Here is a 17,333-nt window from a genome sequence, read left to right as displayed (position 1 = left end):
CCCTGCTTGCCCCCCCCTAACGCCGGCCATGTATCCAGCCAATCACTGGCTGAGATGGGACACTGCTGCATCCAGTGATTGGCTGAGCAGGCAGGTCCTGCTCCGACCTATTCTCTTGAAAGCAGGGGGGGGGGGGGGAAGCTGGAAGTTGGAAGGAGCTGAACAGGAGCTAAAGTGGGACCTGCAAGGCAATGGGGGTAGATAAGTATCAGGTGCACCAGGGTTCAGCTACAGCAGGATAATGATTCAACACATACACACAAACTCACACCAAAAGCTGGCAAGAAGTGTATGTGTTGTTATAAAAAAACTTTTGACATGTCATAGAGACATGTCAAAAGTTTTGATTGGTTCGGGTCTCAGACCGGGTAAGCTCTTTCTGGGTTACTCGTCTCTTTCCAGCGGCTCCATAGGAATGAACAGAGTGCCCGATACAAAGATTAGCGGGGGGCTACGGAGGTCAGACCCCTGCAATCTCTTACTTGTTCACTATTCTGTGGATAGTGGACAAGTTAATTTTGCCTGGACAACCTCTTTAAAGATCAAAGATGAGCAAGAAGTGCTGTCATGGACCTTCCTCCACTGTCACCTGGCCTCAACTTCATCAAATATTTACTTGACGAATGAGAAAGCCAGGCATTCAGTAGCATCACAAGATACTCTTTGGAACATTCAGGCTGTAATAACATTGGATTATCAGATTTTGCACAAACATGCAGAGTCTGTACCAGTGCTGGCTGTCATTTTTACTAGTGATCTCAGAGTTTTGGATATCACTTCACCTGACAACTTAATTAATTTTTTACATAAATTGTCAGAAGAAAAAGTCTACCCTTTTAGTATTTCCTTTCTTATTATTTAAGGATAGATATATGTTTATCTCAGACGTGTTCAAATTCAGTTACTCTAGGGGTATGTTCACACAACATTTTTTGAGGTGACAATATGGCTGTAAATGATAATGATCATTATTAACAGCCATAATTACCAAAATACAGTTGTATTTTCGCTTTAGAAAATGTGTGAACATACCCCAGATTTACCTACCACATCTGTACTATACTCCTAGAGTGGGATATTAGATTGTAATCCCATCATAAGTGCATTTTCTGTACTGCACTAAAAATGTTGGTGCTAAAAACAACAGTGAATACATATATAGGAGAAATAATAGTGCATCATATTATAGACACAAAATACACATACTTTCTCCAATCTGATAAGGGACTTTATAGATATAAAATACCTATATATAGCCACAGTATGGCTGAAAGTGGCCCAAGAATAGTGCTTATAGAGCAGTGTTTATTTAAATGACATTACTTTGACAGATATCGCTGTGCTATGTGTAGTGTTATGTATATTGCTCACAGGGTTAATGACTGGAGGGGGATGGGGAGAGAGGCTATCAGAATGTTCTGGAGGATATGTTATCATTGTCTAGAGTTCCAGGTTTGTTCTCTAGAGTATCTGGGATAAATAATTCAGGCCTGTACTAAGGATAAGATGGCACTCTATATATATATATATATATATATATATATATATATATAGCAAAGCATTATGGCTGTCTAAATATATTACATCCTCCTATCTGTAATCAGGCATCCCCTCTCCTAACACAGAACTCTAACCACATGGTTTAATGGCGCTCCTTACAGTCACACTGCAAAAGTCAAATATAATAAAAATATATATACAAGTACATTGTAGCTAAAATAAATTATGTGTTATATGATAAAATCACCAATAACATAAACACAAAAATAATAATAATAATTAAGATAACAATATGAGCAAAAACGAAATTATTTTGAAATGACTCAGTTTTGGTTATTCCTTCTATACTGTTAACCATTTTCCCTCAAATACCCTCACTAGGTCATGGCAGGATATACTCCCCTCATCCACAGATCTACTGCACAAAACCAACAACTTGTGTGCAAAAAGTAGGAATACATTGTCAGCTTCAAAGCATGCCTGATTTTAATGATAGATTATCACTGATATTCAGCGAGACCTGGCTACAGTTACAGGGCCTCTACCTATCAAGCCTGTAACACTATGCTAAAATCTAGATACCGATGATAAAAATACAAATATGTGATAATAAAAAAGCAGATTATGTGTATCATTTAGTATTTTTATGTTACTACATACCTGGTCTTCATAAAAAGACAAACTACATGTTATGGCCTGTTATGGCCTTTATGTAAAGTAATGCTCCAAGCTGAGCTAAAAAGGTTATCTCATTTAGACAACTCCCTTTAAAAACTGCTATTCACAAGGCGATAAACTGATAGCGGGGACACAACTGCCGGGACCTCCAAGTGATCAGTATCTACTGAAACCACAATGCAAATGTAAATGTCATTGCATTTTGCAGCATTACATTATGGTGCCCATGGAAATGAATGGCAGTCCTCCAGGGTAGAGACTAGAGAGGCACACCAAATCTCAGCTATGGGTGGAGGAGGGGATTTCTGATTATACTGTAACCCCCATTGGGGACAAGACCAAGAGCACAAGCAGCTATAGATGCCCTAATACCACAAGTGAATGAAATTGTTTATGGAATGGATATTACATAGAGTAAACCGGTTTATAAGTAATCCTTAATAATTCAATCTTCACAATCAAAGTATAAATGTTCTCTATCACCCCTTTGTATCAGAAGTTTACATATCAAACTCTCATCAAGTCCTGTCATCCAACCCTAAACCATCCAGTTCCCAAGCTCCCATCCTGCAGTATAGCCCTCTTCTTCCCTTTCTGCCCCCTCCATTGCTGCAGCTTACACAATTCACCACAGCAATGTCCTGCACTGTGGCCTTCCCACCATGGACACTGCCTCTCCTAATGTCCTGGTGTTGTTCTGCCATCCCCTTTGTACATGATTTATGTTAAGACCATGTACTGATCATTGAATGAGTCACACAACAGTAACATATCATTTCCTGTGTGTTGGCGCATCACAACAACTTAATGGAGTTTGGACATAGTTCATATGCAACATAACTGGTTATTACACAAGAAAATGAAGATAAAATAACAAACGCAATAGATTTAACACATACCATAACATTTGAGCCTTTGTTATATACTATAGCACAATAAGCATCAGTACTTGTATATCAGTACATTTTTGTTTAATACATTTAGAAATGAAAACAGATGCATTATGGGCACAGCTATATGTTATTATCCCATACATCCCACAGCCCATAGCTTATAGAGTCATACAGAAGGCAGGGTGCTGAGCCTTACCTGGTAGGCATCTAACTGTTCATCAGTAAATATAGTTTGCTTATTTCCCATGATAGATGAGGGATCCTTGGTCTTCTGAAATGCATCACACAGGGAGGAGTAGGAGGGCTACCTAGTCTAGGCATTGGCATTTACACTGAGGCAGCTGGGGCAATAAGGGGCATCGGCTGCATATGGAAGCTTCCTCAAAGCTACAATGTGAAGCAAGGCCTTAGGGAACATCCATCAGCTGGAGAACACGTCCTCAGGAGTCTGCTGTTCAAGGGTTAAAGAGGGTTTCATTGAATGCTTGCAGCTCCTTGCCTCCAGATCATCTGTGCATGTTTTATGTGCTTCTCTGTGCATCAATAAGAGCAAGACACTCCCTCTGAATTGACACATCTCAGCAAATCTGCAAAGGGCCACAAGGGGGCGCTAAGTAAGCAGAGACCTTACATACAGAACTGCAGTGTAATCAAAAGCATGGGAGTACATTTATAAATATTACAGCTGTACAGGTGTATATATATATATATATATATATATATATATATATATATATACACTGCATGATATCAGTGCCATTGTATGTGTAAAGATTTTTATGTTACAATCAATAAAAGGATGAATAGAAAAGGCTAATGCAAAAAAATTCTGCTTAATGAAGCAACACACTTGACTTCAGATTATCAGGTTCCTTGACTTTAAAATCAATCATGTTACACGGGGGCCATTATTCTATACACGGGGGCATTATGTTACTAGACCCCCTCTATGGCAATACATAGTGGGATAAAGAGGGTCTCTGTTCCAAATGTATTAAAGGGAATCTGACAGCACCTAGAGCAGATGCGAAGTGCTGACAGTATGCATTAAGTGACAGTTTACTAGTAAGAAGTTTGCCTTCGCTCTTGGGGGAGGATGCTGCACAGTTTCATATCTTCCACTGTAATCAAGTGTCAAAGAGGAGTTGTGGTGAGGCACATGTGCCGCACTCTGGCACACCTCATCACTCCTTCCTCCTCCCCTATCTCCATGAATACTCTGCGCCGGATAACCTCCCGTATGCTTGCGCCAGCCTCCATGTTCGCGCATGTTAGAGCCCACATTATGCAAAGCTATTAACCAGTAGGTAGATCTGTCAGTAGGCTTAGTTCCCCCCAGTAGTTAGACCTGTCCCCTGGTAGGTAGGGGTTGCCCCCAATATATAGGGGTTGCCTTCATTAGGTATAGCTGCAGCAGTAGGTATAGTCCCAACCCAGTAGAGTTACCCCCATGAAGTCTAGTTGCCCCTTACTGTTCCTAGTTAGTTTAATAAATAATTAAAATAAAATAAATGCAGCGTGGTCGCCTCCTTACATTATCTCCTCTCTCCCTGTGATGCTGGTCCCTGCTGCCTGTTTCGCGCAGCTGTTTGATCGGATTCACTTTGTGTGCGCAGAGAGCGTGACGCACAATGGTCCTGAATGCAGCAGCTGGAGACAGGCGGCAGGGACCAGTGTCACAGGGAGAGAGGAGGGCATGTAAGGAAGCAAACACGTTGCGTGGCGCGCATCATTAGTCTAGTTATTGAGCCTTGCTTAGTCATTTTAGTTATGTTAGACTGACATTAACTAAAATGACAGGGCAGGATTGTGTCGCCCTCTCAGGGTCCCCAGAATCTGCCGCCTGAGGCGGAATCCTCGTTCCGCATCATGGCAGAAGCGGTCCTATAATCAAGGACTATACCTATCCTAGCAGCAGAAAAGAAAATTACAAATGCCTTGTTATTATTATTATTATCTTCAAAGTAGTTAAACCATAAAAATGTACATTAGCTCTGTAGATATGTTTTGGGGATTCCATGGTATTCTACCAAATATTATTATTATTATTTATTTATAAAGCGCCCTTAATTCCAGAGCGCTATACAGGCGACAGGGGTAACAAACAAGAACATTACAAGATCAAAACACATTGCATGAAGGCAGATGGCAGACTGATACATGGGGAAGAGGACCCTGCCCGCGAGGGCTTACAATCTATAAGGTAATGGGAGAGAAACAGGAGGTAAAGTGCAGCCATTCAAGTGTGATGCAGAGTTATTGTATGTTGCAGCCTAGATTGAAGACATGGGTTTAATGGTCCTTTTACACGGAGCGATTACCGTTCATATCTGTGCAATAATGATCGCATTTGAGCAATTATCGGCTCGTATAAACATAGCTAACGATAAATCGTTGAGTGCGAAATCATTCATCGTGGTCTTTCAACATGTTCTCAAATCATCCTTGGTCGCTCGCTAATAATTCGCAGATCAGTTCATCTAAACAATCTTTCACAGATTCACCCTACTGTGTGAGATGGCGTTAGTCAATTTTAAAGCGATCGTAAAAACGATTTTTTCAAAAGATTTATCTCTTTGTTTAAACGTTGCTCGGCATAAAAAAATCGCCCTTTCAAAATCGTTAAACGAGCGCTTGAGTGATTAATCGCTCTCCATTAGAGATTGTTTATACAATTAACCTTATTAGGGCATATAAATATAGGGGAGAAGGGAGCGTTCTTGATCAGGATCATTTCTATAAGGGCGGGTACACTCTACGGAATTCTCGTCCGCGGAATTCCGTCAGCTGTCCGCCCGCACATCTGGGCGCCTTTCCGCCGGCCCCATAGACACCTTTCTATGGGCCGGCGTATTCCGCGATACGCTGAAAGAAGTGTCATGTCACTTCTTTTAGCGGATCGCGGAATACGCCGGCCCATAGAATGGTGTCTATGGAGCCGGCGGAAAAGCGCGTGCCCTTGCGGGCGGACAGCCGATGGAATTCCGCGGACATTGTCCGCGAGAATTCCGTAGTGTGAACCCGCCCTAAGGGTGCCTTTACACAGAAAGATTTATCTGACAGATTTTGGAAGCCAAAGCCAGGAATGGATTAGAAAAGTGGAGAAATCTCAGTTTTTCTTTTATGACCTGCTCTCTGTTTATAGTCAGTTCCTGGCTTTGGCTTAAAAAATCTGTCAGATAAATCTGTCTGTGTAAACGTTCCAGGACTTTGCTGGGGGCTAGAGAAGCCAAACCCACAACAATCAGCTGATCTTCACAGCAGCTGCCTTGGTGATTAGAACCCTTAAGACTATGTTCACACATAGCATTTTGGCCAGTGTTTTTGCCAGTATCAGTAGCCATAATCAGGAGTGGAAAACTAGCGAAAAACGAAGCGAAACGAAACGAAAACTAGCAAAAAACTATAATTTAAAGTGCACATTTTCTGTGCTTTTAACCTGGTTGAAAAAAAGTACTGACCAAAATACCAAGCGAGATACTTTGTGTGAACCTAAAAGGGGCTATCTGAGACTAGAAACAAATAAAGGTCCACAATATCAGATATAGTGCAAGACTGGCACCGTATTTACTAAAAAATCACCCTTTTTATATATAAGATGTGTTTCACTCAAAAAAAACAACATTTATTTATTTATATTTAAAGCATTCTCCACCACTGCCATACTGATGGCTCCAGGTCCACACAATTACTGCAGCTTCAACCAGTCACTGGCCAATGTAGCGATTCACTCAGTGGGCAGTTCCTGCTAAGTTGAAGCATCACAGGAAGCAGCTGTGAGTGGTGGGTACTGGGAGCTGTCGGAAAAGCAGCAGTGGAGGATCAGGGCAGGTGCTTTTTTCTTTTACACATTGACTTGCTTTTTGAGGTGATGGAATACCCCTTAAAATCATAAATAAACTGTTTATTAGTTGCCTCTCCTTCCTTTAACAAATGATGGGCCCCTTCCCCAATGGCAGGCAGACCTAGCTGTGATCTATCAATATTCACTGCAAAGCAAACAATAGACTTTTTATTACAAATAGCAGCGATGAGGCATACTCTTGACACTTTACTGTGAATACATCACAGAAACATTCTTTATAGTACATATGTTTAGTGTATTATCTGTTCATATGCACTACCTCAGGGCTAGTATCCCACGTCAGGCCTTTGTTATATGGAATGAACCATAACTCTGTTGTTCACTTGTTGCGTCTCATCCTGCCTGTAACTCAACTCTTCTCTATCCTATGTGTTGTAGTCTCTTATATCACACAAGCCTAGAGGTGATTACAAGGAGTACGGCTCATGAATAAATGATACCCCTAAAGTACAATACCTAGAAGTGAAACAGTAGACATGACTTTCCTGGGTATTTTCAATGCAATAAAATCCTATAGCTATTGGTAAACCAGTAGCAACTGGAAAGATTATTCCGCAATGGATAAGAATGCAGATCAATTAAAATGTCACTGCCCTTCTATTGTTAGGAAGGATAAATGATAAACAAATACACAATAGGATGACTGTGAGTTGTCCATAGTAATAAAAAAAAAAAACGGTCATTAAACAATGTTACACAATGCCTCTCCATAGAGCATGGGTCTCCAAACTGCGGCCCTCCAGCTGTTGCAAAACTACATTTCCCATCATGCCTGGATAGATAAAGCTTTGGTTTTGGCTGTCCAGGCATGATGGGAAATGTAGTTTTGCAACAGCTGGAGGGCCACAGTTTGGAGACCCATGCCATTGAGCCTCACTGATACCAACAATAGTGAAGCAAATCTGTTACCGGTTACCAAGCTGTTGAAACTACTGGATAGATATTAACCCCTTTGGGACCAGGCTAATTTTCGTTTTTGCATTTTCTTTTTTTCCTCCTTGTGTTTAAAAGGCCATAGCACTTGCATTTTTCCACCTAGAGACCCACATGAGCCCTTATTTTTTGCGTCACTAATTGTACTTTGCAATGACAGGCTGAATTTTTGCATAAAGTACACTGCAAAACCAGAAAAAAATTCAAAGTGTGGTGAAATTGAAAAAAAAAAAACGCATTTCTTTTATTTGGGGGGACTGTGTTTTTACGCCATTCGCCCTGGGGTAAAACTGACTTGTTATGCATGTTTCTCAAGTCGTTACGATTAAAACGATATATAACATGTATAACTTATATTGTATCTGATGGCCTGTAAAAAATTCAAACCATTGTTTACAAATATACGTCCCTTAAAATCGCTCTATTCCCAGGCTTATAGCGCTTTTATCCTTTGGTCTATGGGGCTGTGTCAGGTGTCATTTTTTGCGCCATGATGTTTACTTTCTATTGATACCTTGATTGCGCATATACGACTTTTTGATCGCTTTTTATTAAATTTTTTCTGGATTTGATGTGACCAAAAATGCGCAATTCTGCACTTTGGGATTTTTTTGCGCCGGCGCAGTTTATCGTGCGAGATCAGCAATGTGATTAATTAATAGTTCAGGCGATTACGCACGCGGCGATAGCAAACATGTTTATTTATTTGTTTATTTATTTACTTTTATTTATAACCTGGGAAAAGGGGGGTGAATCTGACTTTTATTAGGGGAGGGGGATTTTTACTTATAACAATACTTTTTTTTTTACTTTTACACTTATACTAGAAGCCCCGGGGGGCTGCAGCCGGAAGTAAACGAGTGCCGAGCCAGGGACGGCACCATCTTGGACAAGTCCCCGGCCAGCTTCAGAAACGGAGATCGCTCCTCCGGGACAACGTCCCAGAGGAGCGATCTCCGCCACTAGACACCAGGGATAAGCTGAATCCGGTAATCGGATGCAGCTGTCATGTTTGACAGCTGCATCTGATTACTGTATTAGCGGGCACGGCGATCGGACCGTGCCCGCTAATACCGGCGGTCCCGGGCTACAAGCGGCACCCGGGACCCCCGCGGTTCAGAGCGGCGTCCCTGCGCGGCCCCGCTCTGAACGCCCGCACCCGCGCGAGGACGTACAGTTGCGTCCTGGTGCGGGAAAGGGTTAATACAGCATATAGTACAGTGGGGAGTAGGGGTACTAGGGCCTCGGGAACCATAGGCCCCGCCTCCTTGACACCATTTACAACCTGAAAGGTGTCTTTTTGTTAAACTAAATGTCTTCCTGTGTTCTCTTTGGGGAGAAATTATCCTCTGAGAACAGATTTTCCATTATGGCCAACCCCTTTCTTCTCTCCACCAACATCATCTGTCAGTGGACAGTCAAAACAGCTCATTTGGCCAACAAATTTATGTTATGTCAAGTTTTATTAAACAGGTACAGATGGGTATTTGAAGAAGGCTACAAATTAAGATACAACACAATCTTAATTAAAATTGAAAAAAAAAAAAACAGGTTATAAGAAATTAGGTAATATACAAATTGAATATGAGAAAAATAGTGTAACATTGGGCACGGTTTCAGGGGAAGTATACAAATACAGTTTGACAAACATACAGTACCATCACCAGGAGAGTTTACCTTCATGCCTGAATGCCATCAGGCGGGGAAAACATATCCAGCAGGAGTGCAACTGGGAGATATTAATAAGAGGTGCGCGGTCGGCAGCTGATTAAGGTATATAGAAAATAATAAAGATGTCACTTCCGAGACCTGTCACTTCAGAGATGGGTTTAAAAGCTTCAGAGGCAGCTCCGGTAAGTGGGAAAGTGGGAAACAGGCAGGAAGAGACCAAGGAATGTGGAGAGGTAAGTAAAAAAAAATTTTTGTTTTCTTTATAAAGAAAGGTCTGGTCAAACATTGCACAGACAGATTCTGCAAACAAGATGGACAATATATCTAGTATTAGTAACACAAACAAGATTATACCAAGTCTGAGCAACACAATGCACATCGGGTACATAATCAGATACCAGATTTTAATAGCAAAATGGTTGTTAAACAACTAGATAAAAGAGGCCATACTAATCTATGGGGACAGCTCAATCTCTTTTTTTTTTTTTTTTAAATAGGTGCATTTTGCCAAAACCTACATTTACAACGGGTAAAAGACAACAAGACAAGCCTTCACAGGCATCAAGTCGCACAATGTAAAGTCAGGAAACAGATCACACCATACAGCATATATTGTAATAAAGAGTCCCGAATCCAGAAAGTTCATGACAGGATCAAAATATCCAAGGCCTAGGCCCTGTCTGGGGTAGTGACTCCTAAAATGGGAGTAAATAGTTTGAAGTATGGACCTGATGCCTGAGGCCCGCAATTCAAGAGAAAAAACACTTAGAATACATTTACCTTTCACTCACCTTCCACTCACCTTCCCAACTCTGCGACACTCCTGCCCTCCACCCGAGCCTTGAAAATGAACCGCCCATACTGTTTATGACTGTATCGGAGAAGCCATATCAGGTATAGCCAACCATTATAACCAAATCTGATCAATTTTTTGGGGACAGTTTCTTTTCTGGTATAGTACTCCATAAAGGGGAATGTATGAGTTAACAAGAGATTTCCATTGCGATAGGGAAGGAGTGTCAGGGGATTTCCATGCCATGATCACCACCTTCCTGGCACAAAAAGAAGGATACGGAAAAATGGCGCTTATTTGTGCCAAATATAATAGTATCTGTGACACTAAGTAAGCATACCTGGGGCGACAGAATCTGTGGAACGATGCAGAAACAACAGCACTGATGACCAGAATGGTAGTACTCTAGGAAAAGAAAACACTGAGTGTAAAAAAGGTTCTGGTATCAATCTGGCAATGGAAACATGTATGATCAGTTGCTATTCCTAGAAGTTTTAAAGGGGTACTCCAGCCAAAAGCTTTTTCCCAGTAATTGAAAAACATTATAAAGTTATATAACTGTGTAATATGCTTCAACTAGATTTGCTTTTTCAGGGAAATACATAGTGCTTGAAAAGAGCACCCCTTTAACAGTGACTTTCCTTTAAAAGAAACTTTAACCCTTGATACCCTCCCTTTAAGAGCGACTTTGGTACAGTCCCTTTAAGAGCAACTTTGGTACAGTCCCTTTAAGAGCAACTTTGGTACAGTCCCTTTGAGAGCAACTTTGGTACAGAACCTTTAAGAGCAACTTTGGTACAGTCCCTTTAAGAGCATCTTTGGTACAGTACCTTAAGGAGCGACTTTGAGTGACCTATATACTGTCCCTTTAAGACCAGCATAAGTACTGTCCCTTTAAAAGAGACTTGGGTACGGTCCCTTTAAGAGTGACTGGGGTACCGTCCCTTTAAGAGCAGATTGGGTACCGTCCCTGAGCGCCTTGGGTACCGTCCCTTTAAGATCGGCTTGGGTACCGTCCCTTTAGGAGCGGCTTTGGTACTGTCCCTTTAAGAGCGGCTTGGGTACCGTCCCTAAAAGAGTGGCTTGGGTACAGTGCCTTTAAGAGCGACTTGGGTACCGTCCCTTTAAGAGCGACTTATTTTCGTGTTTGCGTTTTCATTTTTTCCTCCTTGTGTTTAAAAGGCCATAGCACTTGCATTTTTTCACCTAGAAACCTACATCCTTATTTTTTGCATCACTAATTGTACTTAATTTTTGCATAAAATATGCTGCGAAACCAGAAAAAAATTATATGCGTGGTGAAATTGAAAAAAATAACATGTTAAACAGGTTCCTCAAGTCAGTACGATTAAAACGATATGCAATTTGCATAACTTTTATATTATTTGATGGATTTAAAAAAAATATAACCTTCTGCAGCAAAAAAACGTTCCCTAAAGTTGCTCTATTCCCATGCTTATAACGTTTTTATCCTTTGGTCTATGGGGCTGATTGAGGTGTCATTTTTTGCACCATGATGTGTTCTTTCTATCGGTACCTTAACTGCGTATATGCGACTTTTTGATCACTTTTCATCACAATGTTTCTGGATGTGATGCGATTAAAAATGCACAATTTTTGCACTTAGCGATATCAAACATTTATTTATTTATTTTTATTTATAAAATGGGAAAAGGTGGGTGATTCAGACTTTTATTAGGGGAGGTTTTATTTTTATTAATGAAGACATTTGTTATTCACCTTTACATTAATTAGAAGCCCCCCTCGGGGACTCCTAATACAACTACACTGATCTCTCATAGAGATCAGTGTAGCTGTATAACACAGCAACGATCCCTGAGATCGTTGCTCTATGGCTATGGTCTGCTGCAGGATCAGTGTCATTCTGACGCTGAGGCCCGGTTCGGTAAGACCAAGGAATCCCCCCCCCTGTGATCGCATTGCGCGGGGGGGATCCCGCCCCTAGACACCAGGACTGGGCTGCAAATAACACTGTTAGATGCAGCTGTCATGTTTGACACCAACTAGAGCTTCAGGGACCTTTTTTTTTTATCAGCGCCAGAGTACCCCTTTAAGCGAGCAGGAGTAAAGTAGACCCAGTGCAGAAAGCGGAATTGTATAAGAAGATCACATGCACTCACCACCGATGACAGAAAATAAACAGCATCCTCCCAATCATCTTCTGAGAGCTCAGGAATATCGCTTAGCCATTTGGTATAGGCTGTATTATAGGGTTTGTGGCTCACTGATTGGAGGAGGGCATATATATATATAGGATCTGCTGCTGTTGTACATTGTATTGCTGTGATTTGTAGTACAGCTGCATAGAACCTCACTGCTCATTGTCCTGTGTAACAGGTGGCATACACCATATACCACCACTTACACACAGACTATACGACAACCTCCAAAAACTAGTGTGACCAGTATATTTTCTCATCTGCAGCCAGTAATCAGGGTTGCTTTATTATTTCTTAGTGCAGCCATATTCAAGCTCACTGCTGATTGTCCTGTGTAAGAGGGTGGCATACACCACATAGCAGCAACCCCAGGGGTAAGGGTCGAGGACGAGGGCGTGGGGTTCCAAGCGATGCAGTGGGCAGAGGCCGTGGTTCTGAGCAGGGTGACACAGCACCAGTTGAGGAGGAAGCAGTGGCACACCGCAGACATTCACTCCCTAGCTTCCTCTTACGTGGTTTCAGGGTACACCGCTATTGAAACCGCAGCAGTGTGAACAGGTGATCACGTGGATAGCGGATAATGTGTCCAGTTACTTATCCACCACCCAGTCTTCCACGCAGTCCACCCACGCTAGCCAAGGGAGTGGAACCCTTGCTCCAGCAGCTCAGCCTCCTTTGCCATAGCTTGGCCCCTCCAGGGAAAGGAGAGATTCAGATCCACCACCATGCTCCCAGGAACTCTTTTTGGAACCTTCCCTGAGTATGAGCAACCGGAGCAGTCGATCTGTCCCAATGCCCAAACTATGCAGCTCACACAGTCAGTGGGTGATGAGAGTGGGGACTTGCAAGCAGGGTTTGAAGAGGTGTCTGAAGATGACGATGAGACCCGGTTGTCAGACAGTGACGTTGTTGTGATGGATGTAACTCAAAGTGGGGAGCAGAGTAAGGAATTGGAGAAAGAGCTGGTGGATGAGGGCGAAGTGAGGCCGAGCTGGGTGGATAAGCCTAGTGAAGACGGTGCTTTTGAGGGGGAGGCAAGTTCAGTCACAGGACCGGTTTGAAGAGGGGTGGGCAGAGGGAGAAGTAAGGCCAGAGCAAGTAGATCAGCAACTCTTTCAGTCAAACTCCCGTGGCCATGGCTAGATGTTCGCAAGTGTGGAGGTTCTTTAAAGAAAATGCGAATGACTGACAGGCTTTAGTGTGCCACGCCAGGATCAGCAGGGAAGCCACCACTACCAGCCTAACCACTACCAGCAGGCGCAGGCATATGAGTGCTAAACACCCCTGTGTCCTGTTGTAAGAAATGGACCTTATAAATTTAATATGTTATAGTCAGCCATATACACTATATATCTTCGATTTCAAATTTCAAATCAAATCGACTTCAGGTCAAGTGCTATTTTGCAGGGCTGTCAGGTCATCTATTGTATGTATCTCCAGGATACATGCCACAGTTCAAAGGAAAAGACAGTGAAAATGGTGGATCCTAATTTAGGATCCTTCTCTTGTCCATTTCGAACCATATAAATGGTGGGTGTAAACTTGCAGGTTTCCTCTCCTCTGCCGTCCTTTCATTTTGTAGCTGTTTCAAAGGCAGAAGTCAGCAGCTTAGTAAAGGCCACTTTGAGGCCTTTTTTTTAATCTTCGATTTCAAATTTGGTCAAGTGCTATTTTGCAGGGCTGTCAGGTCATCTATTGTATGTATCTCCAAGGTACAAGCCACAGCTAAAAGGAACAGACAGTGAAAATGGTGGATCGTAATTTAGGATCCTTGTGTCCATTTCGAACCATACAATTTGTGGATGTCAACTTGCGGGTGCCGTCCTTTCATTTTGTAGATTTTTTTTAAAGGCAGTAGTCAGTTGCTCGTTAAAGGCCACTTTATGGCCTTTTTTTAATCTTCAATTTCAATTTTCAAATCAAATCGACTTTAATTCGACTAATAGTCGAATTCAAATTCGACTATTTTGCAGGGCTGTCTGGTCATCTATTGTTTCTCCAAGATACACGTCACAGTTAAAAGGAACAGACAGTGAAAAAGCTGGATCCTAATTTAGGATCCTTGTGTTGGCCATTTCGAACCATACAATTGGTGGATGTCCACTTGGGGGTGTCCTCTGCCGTCCTTTCATTTTGTAGCTGTTTCAAAGGCAGTAGTCAGCTGCTCTTAAAGGCCACTTTATGGCCTTTTTTTAATCTTCAATTTCAATTTTCAAATCAAATCGACTTCAATTCGACTAGTAGTCGAATTGAAATTCGACTATTTTGCAGGGCTGTCTGGTCATCTATTGTATCTGCAAGATACACGCCACAGTTAAAAGGAACACACAGTGAAAATGGTGGAAAAAGTCCACCCACTACTACCACACTTGCCCTCTCTTAGATACTGTTTAAAAGACTATAAGTGTATTCATTCAAATTCCGGGGCCTCTTAAAAAGACTGTATTATTTCTTCGTCCCTACCTCCAATGATTTTGCCTCTAATGCACAACTGCATGAGGGTGTGAGGCTATGATACTGGGAAAATTACCCCAACTGCTAAAGTAGTCACGGGGTGTCATGCCCCAGCCCTGGTCAGTCTAGTAATTTAAAAAGACAAGTTATTAAGGGGGGAGGGGGGAGCAGTCAGCTTGTCAGGCACCGGCAGTGGAACACTCTCCAAGGCCTTTGACCTTCAGGCCTTTGACCTAGGTCACATGTGCCTTGCCTATCTTGGTCTGGGTCAGCACTATTGTCCTGAGGTTGACCGCTAGGCTGTTGCCCAGAATTTGGCGTAATGGTGCGATTAGGCAGCCTCAGAGGCATCCATGCACGCTGCCCCTGCTGTTTCCTGTCTACTTCGGTGGTGTTCTGTGGTGTCAGGCTAAGTTTTTGGGAGGCTCACTTGCTACCTCACTTTTAATGGTTCCCTGTGTCCTCACTGACCTTGCTGTGTCTGGCATAATTTTAGGGAGGCTCACCTGCTACTGCTTCTACCTTGGTCACTCTGCCCTCACTGCCATAATTTTTGGAAGGCTCACTTGCTACCTCTGTTTTCATGGTTCACTGTGTTCTCACTGCCATGCTGTGTCAGGCAAAATTTTGGGGTAGTTCATACGCTACCTCTTTTTTTTCTTTCTTTTTCTCTTTAAACTTTTATTCAGTTTTCAACATTACACATTTCAAAAAGCATGCACATACATGGAGACAATACCCCACTTTAGGTAAAACATAAGTGTACCCAACTAAGATTACTATGCGGCTGCATCAAGGCTAACTATTATGTCCTTGCCCACAAGAGCGCGGACCTATGGCACAGGTGTACTCTATGGGTTTCCTGTCGGGAGCCATTGCCTTGAGAAAAGGAACGAGACAGGGGTGCCCCCTGTCTCCCCTCTTATTTGACATGGCATTGGAGCCCCTGGCTCTCTACCTGCGTCACGGTGACCTCTATGAGGGCATCTCAGTGGGTAGATCAGTCGTTAAACTCACCTGCTTTGCGGATGACATGTTGCTTTACATGAAAAATCCGCAGTCACAATTGTCAGGGGTTCTCAGGTTTCTCGAGGAGTTCGGACAGTTCTCAGGTTACAAAATAAACCCCACCAAGTGCCAGCTGCTAGAAATTGGAGGTGCGCCGTCCTCTGATGTGAAAGTAGGGAACGTCTCTATTACTCACCATACCATCACTTACTTAGGAGTAAAAGTAAAAAGTAATCCGTCATCTGTCTATTCATTGAACTTTACCCCGATCATAGAGAAAATAATTAAGGAACTGGACAGGTGGAAAACCTTGCCTCTCTCACTCTTCGGGAGAGTACATCTATATAAAATGGTCAGTTTTGCTCGCCTACTCTACCCCCTTCAAACCATACCTATGTTGATCAAACATGCTGATCACCAGAAACTGCAATCGGCGGTGGTGGCCTTCCTGTGGCAGGGGAAGAGGCCCAGAATTGCTTACAACAAACTGGCTCTCCCGAAGAGTGAGGGTGGACTACAGCTGCCTCTACTGAGGGGCTATAACCTGGCAGCGCTCTTTAGGCATGTCCGGGATTGGGTACACGGGACCTCATTCTTCTCTGACTTGACTATGGACCGGGAATTAGCAGGGGACCATAGTCTGACAACGCTGCTACATTGTAAATTTGGGGAACTGCCACCGCATGTGAAGTCTAGCATCGTCCTGGGAGATACGCTGGCAGCATGGCGGATTGTCCGCAAGCTTCATGGCCTCCCCTTCCGCATTTCAAGATATATGCCTCTCTGGTGCCCCCCGCTTTTTCCTCTTAGCAGACAAAACAGTCTTTTTACCCCATGGAAGACAGGTCCTTTGCAAACAGTTGATGACATACTACACCAGTCTGACGGACGGTACCTAGCGTGGCCAGATATAGCAAGGAAAGGGGGATTCGGATCTAATCAGTATCTCCAGTACTGCCAGGTGGTAGCATATTGCAAGTCCTTGGCGCTTGATTGGGGTGCCAAGGAAGTACAAGGCTCCTTTGATGACCTAATTGGGCCTCGCACTAGACATGACTCCTTATCATATCTATACGGGGTGCTGCGGAAGCAAATGCTTCTAAAGGTGAAAGCAGAGGTCTTCAAGACATGGGAGACAAAACTGGGGGACCAAGACGCCACAACCCAATTGCTGAGGGGATGGGAGGGGACTCGGAAACATATCATAAATGAACAATGGCGGGAGACGGTGTTCAGAATTCTACACAGGGCCACGTATGCATTTGATCTGTCCTATAGAGATGCTCCAGCTGACTATTTAAGAGAATGCCCGAAATGTAAACTACAGAGAGCAGACCTGATTCATGCCATTTGGCAGT

General features: G+C 42.8%; 1 protein-coding gene across 2 annotated transcripts in view; it reads right to left on the bottom strand.

The window, feature by feature from the left end:
- Nucleotides 1-17,333, bottom strand: part of CIB2 (calcium and integrin binding family member 2) — a 58,293-nt gene that overhangs the window by 20,631 nt on the left and 20,329 nt on the right. The window contains exon 2 of one of the 2 annotated variants that reach the window (XM_069980500.1): nucleotides 9,547-9,633. In XM_069980500.1, the coding sequence (XP_069836601.1) occupies nucleotides 9,547-9,552 (6 nt within the window). In that variant the 5' untranslated portion in view covers nucleotides 9,553-9,633. Of the gene's footprint in view, nucleotides 1-3,267; nucleotides 3,634-9,546; nucleotides 9,634-17,333 lie in introns of those variants that run through there. The other variant, XM_069980490.1, reaches the window with a different exon arrangement.

This window comes from Dendropsophus ebraccatus, chromosome 1 (genome assembly GCF_027789765.1).
Source record: "Dendropsophus ebraccatus isolate aDenEbr1 chromosome 1, aDenEbr1.pat, whole genome shotgun sequence".
NCBI lineage: Eukaryota > Metazoa > Chordata > Amphibia > Anura > Hylidae > Dendropsophus > Dendropsophus ebraccatus.
The sequence above is the reverse complement of the archived record's forward strand: the minus strand, read 5'-3'. Positions and strand labels throughout refer to the sequence as shown.